The sequence below is a fragment of the Panthera tigris genome, chromosome B1 (genome assembly GCF_018350195.1).
Source record: "Panthera tigris isolate Pti1 chromosome B1, P.tigris_Pti1_mat1.1, whole genome shotgun sequence".
NCBI lineage: Eukaryota > Metazoa > Chordata > Mammalia > Carnivora > Felidae > Panthera > Panthera tigris.
The window spans coordinates 159,662,166-159,687,474 of record NC_056663.1 but is presented as its reverse complement, the minus strand read 5'-3'; the positions used below and the strand labels follow the sequence as shown (position 1 = coordinate 159,687,474).

General features: G+C 37.5%; 1 protein-coding gene across 1 annotated transcript; it reads left to right on the top strand.

Moving 5' to 3' along the window:
- Positions 1-8,797: 8,797 nt before the first annotated feature.
- Positions 8,798-24,897, top strand: EXOC1L (exocyst complex component 1 like). Its single transcript, XM_042984496.1, has 3 exons — positions 8,798-8,918; positions 18,638-18,768; positions 24,631-24,897. Exons 1-3 carry the CDS (start codon positions 8,798-8,800, stop codon positions 24,895-24,897), a joined length of 519 nt encoding a protein of 172 aa, XP_042840430.1.
- The last annotated feature ends 412 nt before the right edge of the window (positions 24,898-25,309 follow it).

Below are 25,309 nucleotides of genomic sequence, written 5' to 3'. Positions count from 1 at the left end.
AAATGAAAAGTAAATAATATTTCTTTTGTGGTAAATCTACTTTATATCCTAGTTAGTGTCCTTTCAATTTCAAGAGACAGAAATCCAACTCAAACTTGCTTAAGAAAAAAAAGGCGGGGGGGATTTATTGGTAATATGACTGGAAAACTATCTTCAGTCATTGCAGCTCTCCACCTTCATTTGTCTCTCTTATCTATTTATCTCTATGTATGACCTCATCTTTGTTTTTTGTTTTTTTTTTTTCCAACTGAAAATAGCCTCTCTCTGTTTGGGGACAATGGCCTCAAGCAGCTCCAGCTTACCTTATACTTAGAGCGCTTGATCCAGCAAGAGGAGAGAAACCATCTTCTTTTTTTCCAGAATCTCTATGTAAGTTTCAGAGGAAACTGCCGAATCCTGTCTGGAGATAGAAGCCACACTGGTTACTTGAACAGAGAGCAGGTACAAAATAGCAGTTACTAACTTTAAACTAAGGATGGGTGAACAGTGAAAGACTAAGGACTAAAGGAGTCCCCTCCTCATCATAAATGAGATTCAGGTCTCTTTGGAGAGGGCATGGCTAGCATGGGAACCAGAAGCTTACTGGTGGTCAAAGAAACTTGCCACAGGTGCTGGCCAGGGCCAAACAATGGAAGCAGCTTGCCATTGTGGGAGGGTGTAGTGCAGCTGCAACTGGTCTGTTAAAAAAATCAACTGTTGCCAGAGGGTGTGGGTGGCTGCGGAGGAGGAGAGCATGGCCTGAGGATATAGGTAGAATTGCCCTGCTAGCCACTAGGCTTCCACCCTAAATAACAGTAATAATGGAGGATTAGGACCTGGAAGGGAATTAGCTTCCTGCTACTATTGCCTTGCAGGGTCACTCCATTGCCCTCTACTGATGAACTTGAACATTCCACTAGTGGGTGGAAGAGAAATGTTTACAGAACCCAACTCTAAGATCACAAAGCAAGGCAAAGAAGGATAGATTTGGAACTGACAGACAATGGTTAGGCACTTTCCTGCTTGGATTATATGTACAACCCTGAACCAATCACTGTGAATGAAGACTTTCATTAGCTAAAACTAAGCCAGGGTCACGTGGTCATACCTGTGCAGTGGTCGAGCAAATGGCAGCGGGAGCAGGCCCACTGCCACACAGGGAATGACTTCTCCATGGAAAAGATGGATTCTTCTACCAGAAGAAAGGACAGTGCTAGGCAGAGAGAAAAAAATAGATACCCTTTGTATGTTGTATGTTGACCTATATATGTCCAGTTACATTTGGAGTTGTTGATATAGGAAAGGGAAAACCAAGGCCTTTCCCTAGGACTGATAGCTACATTTTAATTCATTTAAGAGACATTTATTAAGCACCTTCTATGAGAGGAGCTCATCTTACCAGTCCCAAACTACTGGCATCTTTGTGGACATGGGTAGAATTAAAAGGCCTAAAAATGAAAAGGCAGTTAAAAAAGGTTGAGACAAGAAAACAATACCTTTGTTTACAGGTTAAAATGTCCTAAGAAATATATCTACAACTGTGTAGCAAAGTTTTTAAATACTACTCCTGGTTGAGTTGGAACAAGGCAGTATGGCCCAGTGGTTCAGAGCACAAATTGTAGAGCAAGACTGCCTCCATTCACATCCAGCTCCACTACAGTGTAAGATTGGGCAAGGAATTGCCAACTTGTGTGAAAGTTTTCTCATATGTAAAACTGGTATAACAATAAGACCCACCTCATCGGAGTACTGGGAAGATTAAATAAGCTAACATCTGTGAAGCCTTTAGAACAGCACCTGGCATATAGTAAACTCTATACAACTATTATGCATTTATTATGAATTGGCTATTATTAGTTAGATATCGTATAATGTGATTTCTCTCAACTAATTTGAAGTCCCCTTATCTCCAAAATTAGAAAAAACCTTGCTTGAAAACTTCTTAACTACTATATGTATATTAGCATCCATTCTATAGAAATAGTTTTATTATTTTCACTACCTTATGACATTGAGGCATTCTCTTTATGAACATAAATCATATATTCTATGGAGCCAAATAAAACCAAACAAAAACTTGCTCTTTGTGTTATTCTGTAGCATACAGATGAAAATAGAAACATTTTCTTTATAACTGTTCTTTAAATGTTTGTGAAATTGTATGAAAAGACAAGTTCTTCCCTGAAAATAAATTTTTGTATATATCTTGTCAAAATAATATTTTTTATAAGAGTACTTTTGGAATTTCCTTTTCTTTTTTGCTTTTAAAAGGAAACTGCTTCTATAAATCCATTGTTTTTAAATGACACTAGAACATTCCGAGCAAGAAATGTACTCCATCTCTGGCTGAGTCAGAGAAACCCTCTCCTTAATGAGGACTCTGGCACTGACTGTGAACCACTGAAGCTTTCCTATTGTGACATATTCTGCAATATTAGTGATAAACTGAAGTCTGAGGGATCAAGTATCTCAGCAAATCCTCATCAGTGAATGTTAGAATGTCGGGGAAGGATGGGCACAAAAAGAAGGAATTGCATTTCTTTTCCTTTCAGGGATAGGGCTGTATTCTCTGATAACTCTTACAACAGAGCTATGGGACCATGTGGAGCATCCATAACTGGAAGAAAACAAATGGAAACAAGACAAAATGCCAGACAAAGTACATCTATTTGGAATGTATCCTAAATTATCAGTGTGTGTGTGTGTGTGTGTGTGTGTGTGTGTGTGTGTACACGCACACACACACACACACACACACACACACACACACACACATACTGTCTTAGTCCATTTGGGCAACTATAACAGAATACCATAGACTGGGTGGCTCAAACACCAAACACTTATTTCTCACAATTCTGTAGTCTTGGGAAGTCCAAGATCAAGGCGCTAGCAGATTTGGTGTCTGGTAAGGGCTTGCTTCCTGGTTCTTTTCCCAGTGTCCTCCTCAGGGAGGGAACAAGGGAGTTCTCTAGTGTATCTTTTATAAAGATACATTCATGAGGACTTCAATCCATGACCTAATCAACTCTCAAAGGCCTTACCTCTTAATTTCATCACATTGGGAGTTAGGATCTCAACACATGAATTTCAATACATTCTAGTCCATTGTATACACACACACACACACACACACACACACACACACACACACACACACAAATATTCCTAAACTAGAATTGCCAAGAAGTACTTTGATTGAAGAACAAATATTTCTTGGATTAAGTAAGATATGATATGATACCGTAATAGAATTTTTTGTGTAAAAAAGATTAAATATTTTGATACTAATATTGTCCTGTTTCCTACAAATAAAAGTTTAAGAAATCTAACCTAGAACTGGCATTTTTCTTTTTTTAAAATATAATTTATTGCCAGATTGGTTTCCATACGACACCCAGTGCTCATCCCAACAAGTGCCCTCCTCCCTGCCCATCACCCACTTTCCCCTCTCCTCCACACCCCTATCCACCCTGTTTGTTCTCTGTATTTAAGAGTCTCTTGTGGTTTGCCTCCCTCCTTCTACGTTTGTAACGATTTTTTCCCCTTCCTTTCCCCCATGGCCTTCTGTTAAGTTTCTCAAAATCCACATATGAGTGAAAACATATGGTATCTGTCTTTCTCTGCCTGACTTATTTCACTTAGCATAATACCCTCCAGAACTGGCACTTTTCAATCTGTATATAAACAAACATAAAAAAGCATCATGTTCAAGACTCTCATAATGGAGAAGATTCAGTTATAGTAACATTTTATTACTAATGACATTCTTACCAAAGGTAGAAATAATAAATATGGGACAGAGATGCATTACCCTCTTTGTCAAACATTAAGGAGAGCTAAAATGCTTCCACAGAACACTGTTTCTTCATGGGGGAAATGGGGACAATCATATACCTACCTCTTAGCTTTGCTGGAAGACTAAATTAAACAATGTATATTGCAAAGGCCAACATTCAGAGTCTGGCATTGATTAGTGCTGATAAATAGTATTTTCCCTCCTCTCCTGGAGGGCAGTCCAGGACTTAGTGATATGAGGGCATTCACAACCACAACCTTGTGCTTAAGCAAAAGAGATTTGAAATACAGGTCTAGAAAGAAGACACAGAGTTGGGGCCCAGCCTGTATTCACGGTGTTTACCACCACTTCATCGTGTACTTAGAGAGCAGCCTTGAGAAGAGCAGAACTTTGGCAAACAAACTCCCAACTCGGCAAACTCTGTAATTCCAGAGAGCCAATTAACTACTTGAGCCCTGAGCTCTGTGCAAACCGACACTCCTATAATTTGTGAATGTGCAAAAGGGAGAATAATATTATCATTTGTGCACATTATTATCCTGTAACTTATGGGCAGGTAGACAGGTAGAACACTTACTCCTAGCTATTTTAAGCAAATAAATAATTCTATGGTTGCAAGGGAATGTGTAATTTTAAAGACTAGGTTAGAAAGTGATTAAAGCAAAATTCCAAAACTGAAAATTGAAAGCAAAATAGTTCTTTAGTTTCTGGGAAAAAAAATAGTAAGAATAAAATAGATCTGGACTATTTACAGATTAGATTTTATAGTCTACTCTTCTAGTTGTGGGTCGTGTAGAAACCAGGCTTCTGTTCCTCTGTGAGTCTTATATGCAAGAAGGCCTTTTCTTCTGAGTAATCTGTCTCCCTGTACACCAACTGGGCTATCTCTATATAGACATAAGCTTCATTACTTTACCCAGGATGGTGGACTGGCTGGGCCTCATTAGTGAAACAGTAGCTACTAAAAATTCCTTCTCTGTAGGAAATATATTTAGGAGATATTGGAGTTAAAAAAAATAAGTGTTCCCAGAAAAATGCCATTTTTCCCAATGGTTTCTTCATCATCATCACCATTGACAATTTCATAGCATTTCAGAAAATAAATTTACAGACTAGAATAGTCTTTGACCATGAGGAAAGAATGTTTTTGTAGCTCTATTAAATATTTCTTTAAAAATTATTTTTTAATGTTTATTTCTTTTTGAGAGAGAGACAGAGCATGAGTAGGGGAGGGGCAGAGAGAGAGGGAGACACAGAATCTGAGGCAGGCCCACAGGGTCTGAACTCACAAACTGTGAGGTCATGACCTGAGCCGAAGTCGAACCCTTAACCGACTGAGCCACCCAGGTGCCCCAGCTCTATTAAATATCTAAAAAAAAAAAATGTTTTTTAAGTAATCCCTATGACCAACGTGAGACTTGAACTCATAACCCTGAGATCAAGAGTCACATGCTCTACCAACTAAGCCAGCCAGGCACCCATTATAGCTCCCTTAAATATCATAATGAACACATTTGAGGTTGTATTTGTTACTTTTCTATAACATCTTCTGTTGATGCTAGTTTCCAAAAGTTTAGTACTCTATTCCTCTGAACTGACAAAGAACTTAGGGTCTTTAAAGATTTTCCTTATTTCCATTGTTGATGAATTGCCATTTGTAATTCTTTGAAGGTTGAATCCTCTGATTCTTTATAACTTAGATAATGTTTTGATAGATTGGTCTTATAGGATGATTTAGAACCTTAAAAAAGACATTTATTAACACTTTAGTATGAATTTTTCCCTATGACTGTCAAATCAATACAATAAGAATATTCACACCAAATCATTCCTGAACACACTTACTGATAGCAAACATTTCAGTTTGGAACTAAAAAGTCACTATGTCAGTTCCTGAACCTCTAATTTCAACATTACTTAAAACCATGCTGGAAAACATAGCCACTCTTTTTTTAAGAACTTTCAGAGAAAGTTGTAGTATTTCCTTCAGAAGTGCAGTTGAGCCTCTCACAACTAATGTCCATGCATTCATGGCAACAAGAACAAAGGGATATTGACACAGGATAAATCACTGGTAAAACTAATAGCTGTCTACTCCAGCTATGAGGATATATAACTGCAAAACCAGCTAGGCAAAAAAGGAAGGAAGGAAGGAAGGAAGGAAGGAAGGAAGGAAGGAGGGAGGGAGGGAGGGAGGGAGGGAGGGAAGGAAGGAAGGAAGGAAGGAAGGAAGGAAGGAAGGAAGGAAGGGGCAACTGTGCCACCTGGATGGCTCAGTTGGTTAAGAATCTGACTTCAGCTCAAGTCGTGATCTCATGGTTTGTGGGTTCAAGCCCTGTGTCGGGCTCTGTGCTGACAGCGCAGAGCCTGGAGCCTGCTTCAGATTCTGTGTCCCTCTCTCTCTCTGCCCCTCCTCTGCTTGCACTCTGTCTCTCTCTCTCAAAAATGAATAAATGTTAAAAAATTTTAAACAAAAGACTGATACAATTATTTGTTCTTTTAGTAAATATTTACAGATAAATTGAGTGAATAAATAAATGCAAGGATGTCTATAACATGCTAGACACTGCATATCACATATCCTGGATGTATGGCAAGTGGGAAGAACATGGTTCCTGATCTCATAAAACTTACAGTCTAGCAGGAGAGAAAAACATTTTTAAAAATCACATAAATAAATAAATATCTAATTGAATTTCAATGACAATGCTGTTGATGAGTGTTCTGGTTGTCATACCAGTTTTTTGGGTTTTTTTTATTTTGTTTTTTGTTATTGTCGTTGTTCTCCATAAGGGGACTAAAACACCCAGGAAATAATTTTTCAAGTGCAAAAGAGGGAAATAATGTCTTCTCTGAAAGTCCCCTTCTGTGATGTTGGGCCCATTATCTCATTCTCTAGGTGGAAGTGGAAAGTAGTTGTATCCTATTGACTCTACCTTCCACCTTTCACATCCAATTAGGTGCCACAGCTTATTGATATTATCATCCAAATATATCTTATGTCTCTATATTCATGTCCTCTTCTCCATTTCTATATCTAAAAACATAGTACTAGTTCTTCAGTACTCTACCCAAAGTGTTTTACTAGACTCCAAAATCACAAACAGAATAGGAGATATTAAAGTAGGAAAGGACCCTAGAGATTGTTCTTCAGATGGGAAAACGGAGGCTCAGAAAGACAAGTGTCTCACCCAAGATCCCACAATTCAGCCTAGCCACAGCCATGTCATTAATTTTTCTTTAGAGCAGCAAATATGGAAGCCATGGAACACTATTCACTGCATGCTTACAGTCATTCCCAGACTCTTCTTCCTTGTTAGAAACTCCCCTTTCCCATAATAGGAACCAAAAATGACAAATACTTGCTTGCTAAGGATGGCCAGGTGACCCAGCTATGGCCATCAAGATGTAAAGGGAAGTCTCTGTCTGGTTTTTGAGATTTGCTTCTGACATAAAGAGAAATCAAGAAGAGCTACCAACCCCTGACCCCCTTTCTTCCTGTTCTTGGAGCTGAACAACAGCAGTCTAAGGATAAAAAGCCAACAGCTGAGAATTAGAAGGACACAAAGCACTTGGGACCCTCATCTATAAGCACTGAGCTTGCCTTGAATCTGCCTACTTGCAGACCTCTTATTATGAGAGATTTTTTGAAGTCTTTCCTACTTATATCTCCATGTCATGTGTTCTGTTACTTGCAGCTGAGTGCACCCTGGATGGTCACTGCTTTATTTCTTTATATTCCAACTAACCCTCTAAGCTCTACAGGAGCAAGGAAATGACCTATTTTTTTCATTGTATATTCCCAGTTTCTAGAACAGAGCCTGGCATAATATCAACACTTGAAAAATATTTGTTGAACGAATGAATGTCTAAAAAAAAATCTTCACAGGCTATTTCTATAGAATAAAGTCCAAAGGATTAATCAAGGCCCTTCCTGATCTGGCCTCGATCTATCTTTCCAGCCTTGTCTTTTACTTTCATACATGCTACCTCTCAGGAAAACTGGACTACTTCTCATCCTCCCAAACACACCCTGAGCATTCTGATGCAGGGCTGTGGCTCACAGTGGCCAGTCTGTGGAATAGGCTCCTCCCCCTCCTACACTTCAATACTTTTCTCTCATCCTTCAAGCTCCAGATCTTCTCCCATAGAGCTTCCTCTGATACTTTCCAGGTACAGATATCTTTTCTATGTTCCTTTTTCTTCTGTGCCATTTATCACTTTTAAACATTCATGATAATTATTTGGTGTACTCATCTCAATTAGATTATGAGCTCCTTGGGGACAGAAAATCCACCTTCCCAAGAAACAAACATAAAGCTTTGTCCCGGCAGATACCTAGTACATTTTTCTTTGTGAGTAGGAGAATGAACAACATTAAAGTGAGCCCATTGAAAAAATAATTTGGACCCAGGAGTTGGTGCTGACTTTCGCGGAAGCAAAGGTCTGGATGAATTGCAGGAGGGGAGAGGAGGGCAAGGGACTTGTTGGAAGTGTCAGGAGCAAGCACTGATGCTTTGTCTCCTGCCGATGACAGCAAAGTTCTTAATGGAAGATGATCCCAATCGATAGGGCCAGACAGCTGATTTATATAATGGAATCAAGCTGAAGCAGTGGTCTTCCTCTGCAGAGTGATGTGAAAGGGGAAAGGCTACTAGACGAGAATAACCAAGGGACTCCACAAGTACAGCTGCTGGTGTTCAGAAATGTGTTCCCCATCAGCAAACCACAGGAGAGCTCCAGAGAGCAGCCTACTTCAGCCTGGATGCTGAGGAGGGACGGTGGGGCGAGTGTTGCTGCTGGATTTTGGCTGCAGCTGCCGCTGCCGCTGTCGTTGGGCACGCACCGCAGTGAGGGGTCTGACCGCACAGACTGTTCTGAGGAGCCTGGGTCTGGCCAGGAATGAGAAGTTAAAGGGCGAGGGCTGGGAGGAGCAAACCCAAACAAGAAATCTAGGGAGCAAAAGGAGAGAGAGGGTGATCTCGAGCCAAGACATCAGGCCAAGTGGAACTGGAGGCAATGTCATCATTGGTAAAGGAGGACTTGGAGAAGAAACTGTTTAAGCCACTCTCCCAGAATCTGTACGAGTTTATTGAAATAGAGTTCTCCGTCCAGGACAGGTATTACCTCTGTGTGTCAGGTAATCTATTCTTTCTGTGATCACTTCAAAATGTAAATAACCCCAAGGTGCCTGGGTGGTAGAGGGACATTTCTGTGTTTGTTTTCCTGTAAATTAACAGCACGTGTATCTTCTGATGATAGAGCTTAACTAACTATGCCAAGTTTAGGAATTTGGATGCCACAGAATTTTGTTTTCAGTGCTAAAATGGAAGACAGAAAAATAATATCGTATCAAGAATATTTTGATTAATTGTTCAGAATGAAAGTGGTTTGATTTGATTATTTTGTCTCCAATCTTTTATTTAATTCACTTGCATGGTATGCAATCTTAATGTGTAAGAGCTCATCTTAAAAAATTCAACAGAGAGCTTTCTGTATATTTTTAAATACACTGGAGAATTGAGTTATTCAGCTATATTTCCAACCAGTCTGGACAACTAGGATTCTCCTTTTTCATGCTAGGAAAAGAAAAAAACCTTAATTTTTCTTCCTGGTAGTTTATTTTGAAAGGATTTTTAAAAATCCTTTCTCTTCTAGGAAGTATGCTCACAGAAACAATAATCGTAGAAATTAGTTCATGAAGATGGAACTGTAAGGATAAGGGGCTGCTCTCTAACTATTTAAAATATGGATTTTTCCCCTGTGTTTTTAAAATTCACAAAAATTGTCCAAATGTGGGAATAGGCTTTTGCACTTAATTATGATTACTTAACCTGTAATGATTATGCTGAATTTAGACAGAAATGCTTGTGCCATTATCAAACTTAATATACAGCATTCCCTTTTCCCAGTCCATGTCTTTTAATACTTTTCAGGGGCTTAGGAGGAAAGAGCTCAGAAACTCTAAGTGTTCATTATGGACTTTCTTTTTTTAAGGCACACACTTCAGTATTTTCAGAAAACAACTTGTAATTCTTTTCCTGATAATTGCCTCAGAAGGACTCTCTAAAGTTGTCAAGACGGAGTACTGTGAGGGAAGTAGAACAGATGTAAATGAAGTGCTAAGAATTTTTTTTAATTCTATCATTCCTAATAAGAACAATATTTACTCAATAATAAGAATACTAATATTTATCTAACACTTTACTTAGCATAGTTTGCTGTATAAATACAAAGTTTGGGGACTTGGCATATCAGCCAGGTAAAAAACTTAATTGGCCAGGAAAAAGAAAGAAATCAAATTATGGAAGAAAAGTCAAGTGAAATAATTTTAGAAACTGTATTGTACCCATGAAATCACTATATCTTAAGGCATTTTGACTTACTATATTAGAGAAGATGCTTATTCCAACATTAATATTTAGTAATTGTATTCCTACTATGATCTTCTTTATAAAGTTAATTACCCATCACGTATCATTAGCATACACGTATTTTTAAAGCAAACTTATAAAAATAAAATAATCATAACAACATATCTAACTTACCAGATATATCTTAATTCCTCCCTGCAACCATATAATAAACTGAACTTATTCAATCTGGCATGAAAAAAAAAATTCCCTAGAATTAAACTTTTGAAAATGGATAATGTCTTTTCTTTCTGTTGTCATTGAGTTCTAGGAAAAATACCGTGGGCTGGGGTTAACTGCTGGTTTTTGTGTTTTTTGTTTTTTTCTCCATAAGTGACATGAACCATTTTAGCAAGGATCAGAAGGTCAAGGGATTAGCATTGTTAACATGGGTGAAGGCACCCTCTTTAGGGTTCAATTTTCTCATCGGGCAAATGACCAAGTAGAGGAGGTGATCACTTTTATTAGTAAAATTCAATGACTCTCCTGTGTAAGAAGAAAAAAAAAAAAAAAACCACCACAAGGTCCTCTCAGATGTGAAGAGAAACAATATTGTGATATTTCACATAAAAGTTAAGATTATTAGTCATATTTGTTCACTAGTTTTTCATAACTCTCCTCTATATCACATCCATCAATCTGAGAGCATTTTCCTTAAATATAATATCTATTTATGACCATTTCAAATACATACAGGAGGAATGGTAATTTAAAGTGAAGACCAATGTGATGATTGATAGACTTTAATCTTTGACCTTGCTTTACTCAGAAAATTTCTATCGATATGAATCAAACAGGTCATATCACAATTATTGAGGCAGGTAAGTCCAGATCTTGGCCACCTTCACAGAGTAGAAACACTCATAGTTGCAATTTTCTCTTTACATCCTATAATCTAGCAGTTCTAAATTTGCAAGAATCAAAGGCTAGAGTAGCTGAATTCCATCATGCATTTTTCAAACTAAAGAAGATATGTTTCAAAAAGTTACATTTTCTTTTTTTTAATTTTTTTTAATGTTTATTTATTTTTGAGACAGAGAGAGACAGAGCATGAACGGGGGAGGGTCAGAGAGAGAGGGAGACACAGAATCTGAAGCAGGCTCCAGCCTCTGAGCTGGCAGCACAGAGCCTGATGCGGGGCTCGAACTCACGGACTGTGAGATCATGACCTGAGCTGAAGTCGGACGCTTAACCAACTGAGCCACCCAGGCGCCCCAAAAAGTTACATTTTCTATATATCTGATCAGAATCTGTCTTTTGGAGGGGTCTTACAACCAGATGATTGTGATTTACTGTTATCTTGATCTTTTACCTAATTGGTGTAAAAAATCAGATGTCATGAACCAAATCTCCCTCTCTGTATTTTGTCAGGATTCACATTGGGGATTTACTGGCACCTCAGAGTTTGTAAGGTCATTTCTCCTTGGGATTAGCTTCCCCTAGCCTAGAACATCATTATCCACATCAGTTAAAAGCAGCACTTCTTATGGAGGAGGGAGGAACCTATAATATGCAGGCACTAGAAAGGGATAAGTCACTTGTGCAATGGTGAGTGCAAATGAATTAAAGAACTTCTGAAGGACTTGAAAGAGTATATAGAGCTTTTGCCATAATTGAATGGGAAGGGCGTGGTAGAATGGATCCTGGAATGCTTGGAGTCAGTCAGATCTGGTATAAAACCTGACTCTACTTTGCCCACCTGCCAGCTGTGAAATTCGGGGCAATATAATTAACCTCCCTGGTCTCAGTGTTGACATCTCTGAAATGGAAATAATAACACCTACATATGCACATAGTGCTCTCTTATTAAATCCTAACTAGGAAAAAACAAACGTGATAAATTATGCTCCAAAGAAACAAAATATAAGGTAGGGTTAAATTTTTTAAATATACAGAAAAATATATTTACTGTGAAAATGTATGCTGAGATATAGTTATATAAATAGTCTATACTATAAATAAATACTTTAATAAAAATAAAATACATACTAAACACGTATAAGTATTGTATTTAATATATAATGAAGAATATATATTATATATTTTATAAATAAAAATTATATACATATTCAGATACAAGTTATTTCAAGTATTCCTATATACTTAGAAAAACATTTTCATTCATAAATACTAATTTGAAAATAAATGTCATTTTCTAGATATGAAAACAGTGTGTATAAGTTCCCTATACATATTACATTTTAATGTTAGAACAGAACTTCTCTGTGAACCAGAGAATCTAACAATTTTGTCAAGCCATTGACAACAAGAATGGTGACAATTAGAGTGTTAAATAAGAATAAATTAACAAAAAAACCAAAATATTAGAGACTGGGTGGCATATAAACAACATTTATTTCTCACAATTCTAGGAACTGGGAAGTCTAAGATCATGGCACCAGTAGATTCAGTGTCTGGTGAGGAACTACTTCCTCAGAGACCACCATCTTCCCCGTAGCCTTACATGGTGGACAGGGCAAGGGATCTTTCTGAAGTCTTTTTGTAAGGGTTCTAGTGCCAAATCACCTCCCAACGTTTCTGTCTCCTAATACCGTCATCCTGGGGGTTAGGATTTCAAAAATGAATTTGGGGGAACACAAACTTTCAATCTATAGTACTCAGTAGAGCCCCAAAAATGATTTTATTAAAATATTTCTAGGAAAAATATTATTTGAAAGTTGCTTTTTTAATGAAATCAATAATAGTATTCTCAACAACCCCAAGACATCATCAATATATTGAGACATTTTCACTGAGACTTTCTATCTTTTATCTTGTGGTAGTTTTTTCGTATTACTTAATTTCAATGATGGAAACAATTATGTGATACTAGGATTGTAAAATAACAGTCATTTGTTTATTTAAAGCGTTTCTGTGCAGCTTAATCATGAGCTACTGTTTTTCTTCTATCCTGTAAAATAATATTGGTTCAATTAGCCAACGTTCTTTCCATTTAGCCTTATAAATGATAGTGACTATTTTACCATAGTAATAGAGGCAGTTATTCATGGAAGTGTTTATTTTGAAATTAACAGTGAAAATAAATGATTGGCATGAAGTTAAGATCGTAATTCTGAAAATGCTAAACTAAAATATTAATATTGAAACAAGTTATTCTGAAGTTCTCCTGGTCTCTAGCTATTACTCACTAAATCATAATTACAAAATGGCACCTCTGATGTTATTAAAACCAACTCTGTAACATTTTGACTATATAAACACATTTCTGTTTTAAGACAATGTGATAAGTTTCCACTTTGCCACTGCATTAATGTGGATATGGCCATTTAATTTTAGCCAGCAGCAGAGCACAAGTATGGAAATTAAGGATTGGGTCCACTCCAGCCTGAGTAGACTTCTTTGACTCTTGGCTGAACACAGTTCCTGGAGCCTCCTTGACTCCAGAGGAGGCTACTTTTGCCAAATTAAGTAGTCTGTACTGTCTCTCTGCTGCATCATTGTTATCAAAAGGTTAACTTTTAAAGATGCTTATTTTCTTAGTTTGTTGTTAGTGGGACAGTAACCGTTAATGTAAGAAAACTTAATAACCAACAGATTCTACCTTCTCAACATCTCTTTTCATCCTTTACAGAACTGCCCAAGAAAACTTTCTAGAATTTAAAGCTCAGCCTATTTACCTAAAATCCTTCAGTGACGTCCCTCCCCCCAAGTTTCCCCTCCACACACAGAGCTCTCATTAACATTTGAATGCCTTAGCTTAGCAGTCTAGACCCTTCTGGAACTCCCTCCTGCCTAACCTGCTTCCTACCACCTATCCACCCTCACACTTCATGCCAACATACTGGATATCTACCATGACTCAAAAGGGTCAAGTATTTCATGCTTTTGTACACATACTGTTCTAAAACTTCCTCTACCCCTTTCTTCATTCTGTTAACTCCCACTGCCCTGTACAACTCAGATTACCCCCTTCAAAAAGCTCTCCCTGACCCCACCAGTCGGATGAAGATGTCCTTTCTTGATTTTCCTGTATTACCTGGTCCGTGTCTCATTCACGGCACTGTGATACTGTGTTTTCTTTCTAAGCCCCTACTCTCTGTAATGTCAGGGACAGCAGGAACGGTGCCTTATGGGAATTCATTTTTTCCATGCCTAGCACAGGGCTTTGCACAAAAGGGGCACTCAAATATTTATCAAAATAATGAGATGAATCAGTGACCCTATAGGCAATTGGCTAGTTATCAAAACATGTGGATGAGGCAGCGGAATTTGCTTCAAATTACATTTTCATATAGTATCCAGTTATTTCTCCGCATAAGCATCCTCTCCCACACTCTAAATAGCAAGTGAGACAGCTAGCCAGAACAAGAACATTGTCCTTTGGTTCTGAAGTGCAGCCTTTGTCTGAAAAGACACAATGTCTTCCTGGTGGAAGGAACTGCCTCCATCATCGTGTCCTTAATAAGTATGACAGAATCAACTCTGCCTCCACTGCAACGCACCATGCTAATGGCTTCTTTTCTAAGCCTTTCCTCTTCCAAAAGCTAACGTCTAGATCAGTGGAAAGGGACCTTTCTAGAGCTGGATAAATGTACATGGGCAGGAACCCACAAATTTTTGCACACCATTTGTTTTTTTGATGCCAGGTTCAGGTCTTCTGTTCTGGATCCTTTCCGGGACATGCCCCTCAATCACTCCCTTTGTCCCCCAAAATACACGATCCCTACTCTTCCAAACTCTTGGAATATATGACCTAAATCATAACCTTTAGTCTCTTCCTGTTTCTTGTTTTAATCCTACCTAACCCTGGAACTGGCACACAGTAAGCTCTCAGTATTAGTGCATGATGGAGATTCCTGCAAGTTGTCTCTGCCTTCACCAAAGAAACTGCCTTCAGGAAAGAAGTCAATGGCATTCCCCACACCAGATTCTGTGTCAGGTCTGAACTCTGCTTTACCCAACGAAATGACTTCACGGGATGATCTCCAATTTTTTAAATTCTCTGTCCTTATGATTTTCATAGCATTGCATTGTTGGGCTTTTCTCTTCCCACATCATCTCCTCAGACCTCTCTGCTGGCACGTTTTTCTTCTCTGCTCTGTCTCCCTTCTTTGCTCTTTTCCCTATGAACTTGGTCTTGGAAACCTGTCCACACAGAAAAATTCCAAGTCTGTATCTCCATTCCTAAACTACAAACTTCCAGAGCACCTGGGTGGCTCAGTCAGTTAACCATCTGACTCTTGATTTCAGCTCAGGTCATGATCTTAGGGTTCATGAGTTTGAGCCCCACGTCAGGCTCTGCACTGACAGTGCTGAGCCTGCTTGAGATTCCCTCTCTCTCCCTCTCTCTCTGCCCTTCCCCTGCTCATGTGCATGCTCTCTCTCGCTCTCAAAAATAAATAAATTAAGTTAAATAAAAAAAAAATAATAAATATGCTGCCTAAACTATAAACTTCCATCTCCTTCTTTTCTGAGATAGTTTATGGACACCTCATCTGTATGTCAAAAACTAAACTTATTATTCTGCCCAACCAGCTCACCCTCCATACTTCCCTGTTTTGGTTTCCATCAGGTGTTGTCAGTGCCTCGTTTGAAATCTTACTCGGGTGTGCCATGTCTATTTCCATTACCCACATCCTGTGCCTGGATTACAACAGTCTCTTACATGAAATGAAGCACTTTTAACAATTACAATTACTGCAAACCATCTATGTCCATTCATCTATGTCCTTTATATACTTTATCTTAAATTGTTACACCCTGTGAGTTTGTAGAACTCTGATGTCTACTTTCCAACATGAGCAATGGAGGTTTAATCTCTCCAGTCTCCAGACATGAAGTCATTTACTCAGACCACACTGTAAAGAGTGGCATCATGATTTGCATCAAAAATATCTAAAGCCAGAGCCCACTAAGTCTTGATGCCTTTTCCAGGGACCTCTAGTTCCTCCTTCTTTTCTTCTTCAATGTATCTTGTGCATTGCTGCTTCCAGAAAATATTCCTTTAATGGGAGCACCACTGTACTAGCCTCCTGTTCAAGGAGAAAAGAGACTTATGAATGTGTATAACTGTATGAGCTTTCACTGAAAACCTGACAGAGTGCCCTCTTCTTAGATTTGTTAACCTGCTCAGACTCCCCTCTCTAGAGGACTGAACTCACTCAGCAGTGCTGGTTCTGAGTTCCCTTAATTAAGCTCAACTGGTTCCCTTAATTTCAGTATCATTTGCACCTTCAGAGGATGACTACCCCCTTCCCCAGCCCCAGTTCTGGAGCCCTCGCTGCCCAGGCCAGCATCACAACACTTCCACCAGGCAGAGGATTCAGATACTGCAAGTCTTCAGTGGTTTCTGTCCCTTTTCAAATCCATAGATTTTCAAAACATTTTCACAATCTTCTCAGACTAGTTAATCCTATTGCTTACCATATCCTAATACCAACCAATCTATACACTCCAGTTTCTCTAATCCTACCTGGTGATGTTTAGTTTCTATTGTCCATTCATTTCCTCATGCTGTCCTTCACCTATAAACACCTTCAAGTATCATCTCTGCCTTCCCAAATAGGACCAATTTTAAATCCTGTATCAAATTCTATATCTCCCATAACTATAGTTATTGTTTGTATATAAACCATAACTATAATTATATAGTATATATAGTATATAGTTATATAACTATATAGTTATATAGTTATAGTTTCTCCCTTAACTATTCCAATCCTCCCCCTTCTCAGAACTCCTGCTGAACATATATAGTCTGCTGTACATTGCTTATCTATCATTATGATTATATCACAATGTATTGCTTTATATCTTCTTAACTAGGAGGGCATGCCAAAGTGGCACTTTCCAGAACCAAAAGAGAGTTCCTTAAATACAAACTCCAGTCTCACTCTTAGAGGACAGAACCAGCTTGCAACTTTCTAAGATGTCTAAGTGACATCCGTCTTGAAAGAAGTTCATAGATATTCATTTCCCACAGCTACTTCTTTGTAATATACCTGTATACTTGGGGTGCTCATGTGGCTCAGTTGGCTAAGCGTCTGACTCTTGATTTTGGCTCAGGTCATAATCTCACAGTTCATGAGTTCCAGCCTGGCATTGGGCTCTGCATTGACAGCGTGGAGCCTGCTTGGGATTCTCCTCCCGCCCCCTCTGCCCCTTCCCTGCTCGCTTTCTCTATCTCTCAAAATAAATAAATAAACTTTTAAAAAGTTTAAAAAATAATATACCTGTATACCATTATAATATATATTTTATGTGCCTCATGTGTGTTAGCAGTCTAGAGGGCAGGAACCATATTTCATACTTGTATCCCTCTGGCATCTGTAATAACTCTATCAAGTAAATAGCAGGTACTCAGGTAAATACTCCTTTCTTAACTCATTGATAATTTTCAGTTCAGGAGTTCTAACATCAAATGTTGATTCTTCTAATATATTGTTATGAGACCAAAGACAATGTTTTTAAGGCCAAGAAAGTATTTCCCTCATTTTTTTTCCACAATTAAATAAGCAATGACTTTCCCATACCTTTCAAGGTATAATACTCAAACTTTCTGTCTTAATGGCACATTTTGAATGCTAACGTTTGGAGACATGCTAGAGAAGACTAAAAATCTCAAACAATACGGGCACCTGGGTGGCTCAGTCAGTTAAGCATCTGACTTCTGCTCGGGTCATGATCTCGCGGTTTGTGAGTTTGAGCCCTGCAAGTTTGAGCCCTGCGTTGGGCTCTGTGCTGACAGCTCAGAGCCTGGAGCCTACTTCAGATTCTGTGTCCCCTTCTTTCTTTGCCCCTCCCGTGCTCATGCTGTGTCTCTATCTGTCAATAATAAACAAACGTTAAAAAAAAATTTTTTTTAATCTCAAACAATTCCAAACAGGTCAACGGTAGCTGTGATGCCCACACTTCTCCATCACAAGTCTCACATCAATTTTTTTTTTCATTTTTTTTCACTGTAACTTTAAAAGAGAAGATACAAAGTAGTACTCGTATGGTCACTCTTCAACACTGCGTTGCTGTGTGAGCAGAACTGTTTGCTTTCCCGACCTCCCCACTCTCTCATATTGTCATAAATTAAAATTCCAATTTGTTCTGGTAAATACTTTGGCACTGACTGTATGCTAAAGCAAAGCCTCTTATTTCCTGCCAGGAGTCGAACCCCATTGTCCACCACAAAGCTCAGAGCTGAAAGCACATAGCTCAGTGCTCTATCTGACAGATATTACCACTGGCAGTCACAGCAGTCTGTAGCCACAATTGTAGCAAAAATTAAATTAACATATGGAACAAATTGGGCATACTCATGAAGGCTCAGATACATCAGGGTTCATAATTGGGGTGCAGATATAACATAGGCTCAAACTCATTATATGAAAAGGAGATACATAAATACCAAAAAAGTATAAAAAGTATAACTTGATGAATAATTTATTGTCTTCTAAGAGTTTATGTAAACCGAGTGTTTTTTTCTGTCCTACAGTGACCAAAAATGAAGAAGTAAAAATAATTATGGTGAAACACTACAGAATAGGCTTAGATGAAAAATATGAAGTAACAAAAAAGTGGTCTTTGAACGATCTGCAGATGATTGATGGAAAAGAAGCAGATACTGTAAGTGTTATGTTTTGTAAGGGAGATGTGGGATCAATATGCCAGAAATCTTTATGTTCAATATCCTCTTTCATATTCTTGGCATGTACTAAGTGTTAAGATGACATATTGTTTTAAGTGGCTGGGTTATTTGGCTGGGATAATCTACTGGGTTTTTTTGTTCTGTTTTTCTGAGTTTAAGCTTGAATTTTTGTCTATTAAGTTTAAAAACATCTTTCCCAAGGGCTTGTTAACAGGTTAAACACAATCTGCCAGTCAATCCTGAAACTTTAAGTATTTGATGGTTTCACCCCACTCTCTCCCCACCCCAAGTTTCTCCATTAAATTTTGGGAATTCCTTTCTCATCTTCTTGAAACTGCTGTCGGTTAGCCACTTCATCCTCCAGAAAAACCAATAACTCTTAGAAATCCTACAACCTTAGAGACAAAAGGGGGAAAATGGTGTATGTGCCTGTCTCCCCACATGACCACTTAATAAGTGGTTTCCTATCAGTCTCTCCTTAAACTCTTCCACTGATGGGGAATGTGTTACCATTGAGGAAGTCCATTCAATTTCTGATTGCCATACTTGTTTTTAAATCTCCTACTATGTTTAACCAACATCCATTTCACTCTAACATCCATCCATCAGTCCTAGTTTTACCATTTGGAGCCACGTAGAAAAAATCGGATCCTCTTTTTACGTAGCAGCCTTTCCAATATTTGAAGATAATTATAATGTTCCCTCAGGTTTTCTCTTTTCTAGGTTAAGTGTACCCATTTTATTCTTTAAATAACTTTCATATGAAAATCAAATAAGATAATATGACAGGACAATACAAATGCTAAGAGGTCATAGCATTGTTATTTTTACTCCCCCATGCCATTGCTTCAACACCCTTCACTACACTATTTTCTCTCCTCTGGAATGCTTCAGCTTTTCCAGAATTAAATACAATACTTTAGAATTAGTGTGACTAGTTTGTATTTCCTTTGATCTGAATTCTTTACTTCTATTAAACACTAATCTAAAATCTCAGTTCTTTTGTGCATGATTTACCATTTAACCTGATCTGCCATACCCTCTACTTGCATAGAATAAAATTTAAATAAGGGTCCTTGATGATCTGGCCCCTTTATTTCTGGTCATTCCCCTTAAACTGTATACATCCACAGTGTTTAACCACTGACTCTTGAGGTTTATAATGCCCAGTCACCTCCATCTTTCACCCCATTCCCAGATTCCCCATTGGGTAAAGTCCTACTCATGCTTCCCTTCCCCCATTGCATTGTGGATGTAAATGTGTTATAGACATAATTCTACAAACTGCAATTGTTGACTTACTGTATGTCCCCTCTGGATGGAAACCTCCTGAAAAACTGAGACTTTTGTTTTTGGTTTTTTATCTTTTATCATAGCCTTCTGCCTGATAGATAGTAAGCACTCAATAAGAATTTGTGTTTTTGGTGGATCAATTAGAATTTAAGCTTTTTTATTCTTAATCCTAGTAAATATCATATCCTTAGTTTGGCCTATTGTTCCCATCTATCAAATCTTTTAATATTTTTATTTTTTAATATTCACTGTAGTATGATGCAGATTTTTTTTAAATGGGATTTTTGTTATAAAGCAATTACAATTAAATTTCATTAGGTAAACAAATGTTCTAACGGAAGTTGAATTTATGGTGGTTAGAATAGTTTGTTTACTCTTGTGTCCCTCTGCTCTTTTTTTTTTAATTTTATTTTTTATTTTAATGCAGATTTAATGAGCACAACACTTAGGACTTCATTCAAGTCAATAATAAATACAAGGAAGCAAGCAGAGCTAAGTGCCATCTGGGTAACCTCTGGGTAATTGAAAGGTTACTATTACCACACTTGTAGTACTGCTTAGTAAACTCACCAGATGCCAGGAACCACATGAAGGTCTTTTCATATATAATTTCACATAATCATCACAAAACCCCAATGAATTGGATTCTATTATTACATCCAATTTTTAGATGAGGAAAATGAAACTTAAAAAGAGATTAATTGACTTGCCCAAGGTCACAAAGCTATTCAGTGTTTTGTGGGTGGAGTCAGACTTTACCCAGAAATCTATTAACATGTCTTCTTTGAACTGCTTGTTTAATGTCTCTACGTATTCATATATTCACTCATTCATTCACTCACTCACTCATTCATTCATTCATGGAGAATTTGTATTTATCCCAGACTTTGCTAGGCTTTGAAGATAGTGGTGAAATAGACAGACATAAGCACTTCATTCTGCCTTCCCTACTTTGATTATCTAGTCTGAATTCCTGAATTTTGCCCTTATGATCTTTACTGAAATCAATATATGCTATCTGTTATTACCTTGACATCACCTAGGAATCAATCGTATTTTAAAAATTTGGTGTGTTTGGCGTAACTTCTTGGCGAAAGCATGTTGGATTTCATTGCTTTTTTTCCTAAGTACTTACCTAGCATTTTTCTGATAATACATTCTACCTAAAAGTTCAATACTTAGGAAACAGTTAAGTATATTATTGCATATCAATAGCTGGAATGTCACACAGCCATTAAAAATCATGTTTCCACAAGAATGCCTCCGAACACAATTATTCACCACTGAATAAGTTTTTTAAAAGTCGGCCAAATACAAAACTTCTTTGTATTATTATCTCATTTCGCATATTTAGAATATTGCTTTTTTTCTTACATTTGTTTATTTTTGAGAGACAGAGAGAGACAGAGCACAAGTGGGGCAGGGGCAGAGAGAAAAGGAAACACAGGATCCAAAGCAGGCTCCAGGCTCTGAGCTGTGAACACAGAGCCCAACGCAGGGCTCGAATTAAAAAACCGTGAAATCATGACCTTAATCAAAGTCAGACGTTTAACCGACTGAGCCACCCAGCACTCCTAAAATATTGCATATTATTGAAAACTGAAATCTGAACTTTAAATTTGAATGCAAAAAATACATACAGGTATATGTATGTGTGTGTGTATAGGTATATATGAAAGACACCAGTGCTTTAATAATAATTATCTCTGTGTGATAGGATTACATATTTTTAAAATTATTGTTTCTTCTTTATACTTTATGTACTTGCCAAAATTTCTATACTTCATTGAATTTTATCAGAAATCAATGTCAAGTTCACTAATCTAGTTTCAGGAATTAACCATCCCCACCTCATTTTTTTGCCCATTTTTCTTTCCTTTCTCTCAAATTCTCAAATATTGCTGATGTCGTAATGACTTTCTACAAGCTTGGTTAGTGCCTGGGGTTTCATTCAGCAAGGCTGTCAACTTAGATTCCATAGAAGCAGCTCACTGTGCTCTATTTTCTCCTCATGTCCTGGCCTTAATTCCATCCCAATCTTGTTGATTCTTCCCTTTCCCATTGAAGATCATCATCTTTGATAGTGAACTAGATACAAAAGAGAAGCTGAGTGTTTCTAATTTTCTCACCCTTTATGACCTCAAACTACTGAACTTCCAGAAAAAAAAAAAAACTATAATATCCACAGTGCAATTCTTTTAAAGATGAAATGAAAATATCCCAGGTGTTCTGGGAATTTCTACTTTCTCTCTCTTGGAATTGAATCCTCAGGAGTCAGCAGTTATTATATTTTTCTCAATAGCAATGGTACAGCTTTAAATAGAACAATTTTGAGCCAGAGAGTTGTCAACTTTAAAATGGAATGGAATTGAAATTGAAGTCAATTTATAAAGCAGAAATCAAAAGGACCGGGGATTTGGAGAGTGATGTGGTATAACAGGAGAGAGGATGGTGTAATAAAACATAGGGCTGAGTTGATTGAGATCTTGGTTCTTATCCTGGCTCTGCCAACAACTACACATGTGACCTGGGCTTCACTTCTCTGGAAACTATTATCCCAGCTATAAACAAGAGATCACTGAGTGGTCTATGAGACCCCCTTTTGACTCTAGGATTCTATTGAAAGAAAGAACAAGAGAAGGGAGGGAGAGAGAAAGAGAGGGAATGAGGGACTTATATTCTATGTACATGCCTGCTTAGGCTTCATTTATTAAGCTAAAGAAGAAAAGTAATCTCCTCTGAGTATCTTAAAAGCATAACAGATATTTTCTACAAGATAAGGAGCAAACAATTCAGTAAGAAAACTATAAAGAGTGTGATTAGTATCTGATAATGGAATGGGTGTGATTTTCTTTTATTGAGATTTCCTGCAGAAGTGTCTTTCAAGCTGCAATTATGACAGCCAGGAAAAGTTTTGCAAGGTGTGGTTAAGGAGAACAATGCATTTAAAATTACAGCACTTCTGTACATTCTTTTTTAAAAGCATTGGTTTTGGTTTTTTGTTTTTTGTTTTTTGTTTTAATTAATGGTATAGGGATGCCTGGGTGGCTCAGTTGGGTAAGCATCCAACTTTGGCTCAGGTCATGATCTCATAGTTCACGGGTTCAAGCCCTGTGTTGGGCTCTGTGCTGACAGCTAGATCCTGGAGCTTCTTTGGATTTTGTGTCTCCCTCTCTCTCTGCCCATCCTACACTCACACTCTGTCTCTCTTTCTCTCTCTCAAAAATAAACGTTAAAAAATTGTTTAAAAAAATTAATGGTATAAAGCAAGGTGGTATTAACACCAGTATCACAATTTGGGGTGGGGGGAGCAGGTTTGGGAAAGGGAAAGTCCTTATTATGTAATTTATATAATTAATCTTATGTAAAATTTATAGCAACCCTTTCTTAAATGAGCAAAAAAGTGAAGGTCAGGTCAGATCAGATAAGTACTTTGTCTATGGTTACACCACAGATTCAAAATGGTTATCTAACTTCAAAACTCATATTCTTTCTCCTGCCTCCTGCAAGAATTTTCCTACTTAAAAAAGAAATTGCCAAAATATAAGCTGTTTGTATGTAATATTTAGATACTAGATGGTAACTAATTATTAGTAGTCTGCTTTGGTCTCTTTCTGCCTTCTTGTCATTCAAGGCATTGTTTACCTCCACTTCTCTTTTTGTCGACTACTTCAAATCAGTTCAACACATATTTGTTGAGAACTTAGTAGTTGCCATGGCCAAGCACCAGGAACACAAAGATAAATAATTCAAAACGTCTGCCCTCAAAAAGAAGGGTTAGGCAGGTAATGAATATGAAAGCACTTAGTAAACTGAAAAGCACATTATAAATGCAAGGTATTGTTGTTACTAATATTAGTAACAGTGGCAATTATTATTATTTTAACATATAGGACTTAGATGAGGTTTGATGTCCACTTTTTCTCAAAACACCTCCACTAGAAGTAGAGCAACAGTCTAGAGGCAGTTAATCAACAGAGGCAGTCTTGAGTAATTTCACAGTTTCAGTCAAATGATTTAATGATCCTTGCTATTAACTTCTAAGGTAATTCCTTGCTATTAACTTCAAAGTCAGCAAGTTGGTGATTTGTAGCATGCCAAAGGCTACTCTTGCCATCTTGTATTTCCCCCTTCTATCATTGTAATGGCACAAGGGACCAACTTCCTAGTAAAGAAAAGGAGAACTTTTTCTCCCCCCCACCTTCCCCCAGAAGGCTGTAAGTGGATTTATTCTCTTTTTCCATCCCTATCCATCCTCTCATCTTCCCTGGGAAGACTTGATAACTGTGCATTCTTGGACATGTTTTGTTTGGAAAATTGAAAAATCACAGATGTTTCCAGAGTAATCTTTCATGTTGTTGTTCTTTTTAGAAGAAATATGTTTAAAGCAGGTAGCTTTGGAAATCTCATTTGTAGATTTTAGAAATATGTTTGATACTGATACTTTATGATCAATAAGCATGTACAAGAGAACATGAGAGAATCCCCCAGGAAATCTAACTACTTTCCTGGCTACAAACAAAATCACATCTCTCTTTTTCCTCTAGGACAATCCATTTTTTGATCTGCACTTCAAGAAAGTGTACAGGTTGGAAGCATATAGTTGTGCTTCTAAATATGCCTTTGCTCGAACTGTGAATAAGCTGAATCATGCATATCTTAAGAAGGACTTGCAGATTGTGAACTTTGATTCTACTTACATTAATGATGATTCCATTTGGTCCTCAAACAATAAGGATTGCTTGGTTCTTATGAGAATATGCTTTTATGCTTTCAATCTAGTATGCTTATCCCTGTGTCCCCTGCCACTCTGAAGATATATACTATGTTCCTTCATCTGTATTCTATGAAAATGATTCCCTAGATAAATACTGATAGTCATGATTTTGCTTTTCCCTTCATCAGTGACTATTATTTATATGAAAATAAAGTGATGCTTTGTGAATTGCAGTGGGATGTGTTTTAAGGCAATCATTCAACATTTGGGACTTTTGCCTGTGTGTTGCTTGGTAACTTTGGAAAGAGTTGAATGATTTTGTCTATACCTCTATTTTACTAAAAGCATCAAAGTATCTTGAAAGGCCTAAATAAATGGAAAGACATTCATGTTCATGGATAGGAAAAATTAATATTGTAAAGATGTCTATACTACCCAAAGCAACTACAGATTCAGTGCAATCTCTATTATAATTCCAACAGCTTTTTTTTTTTAGCAGAAATGGGCAA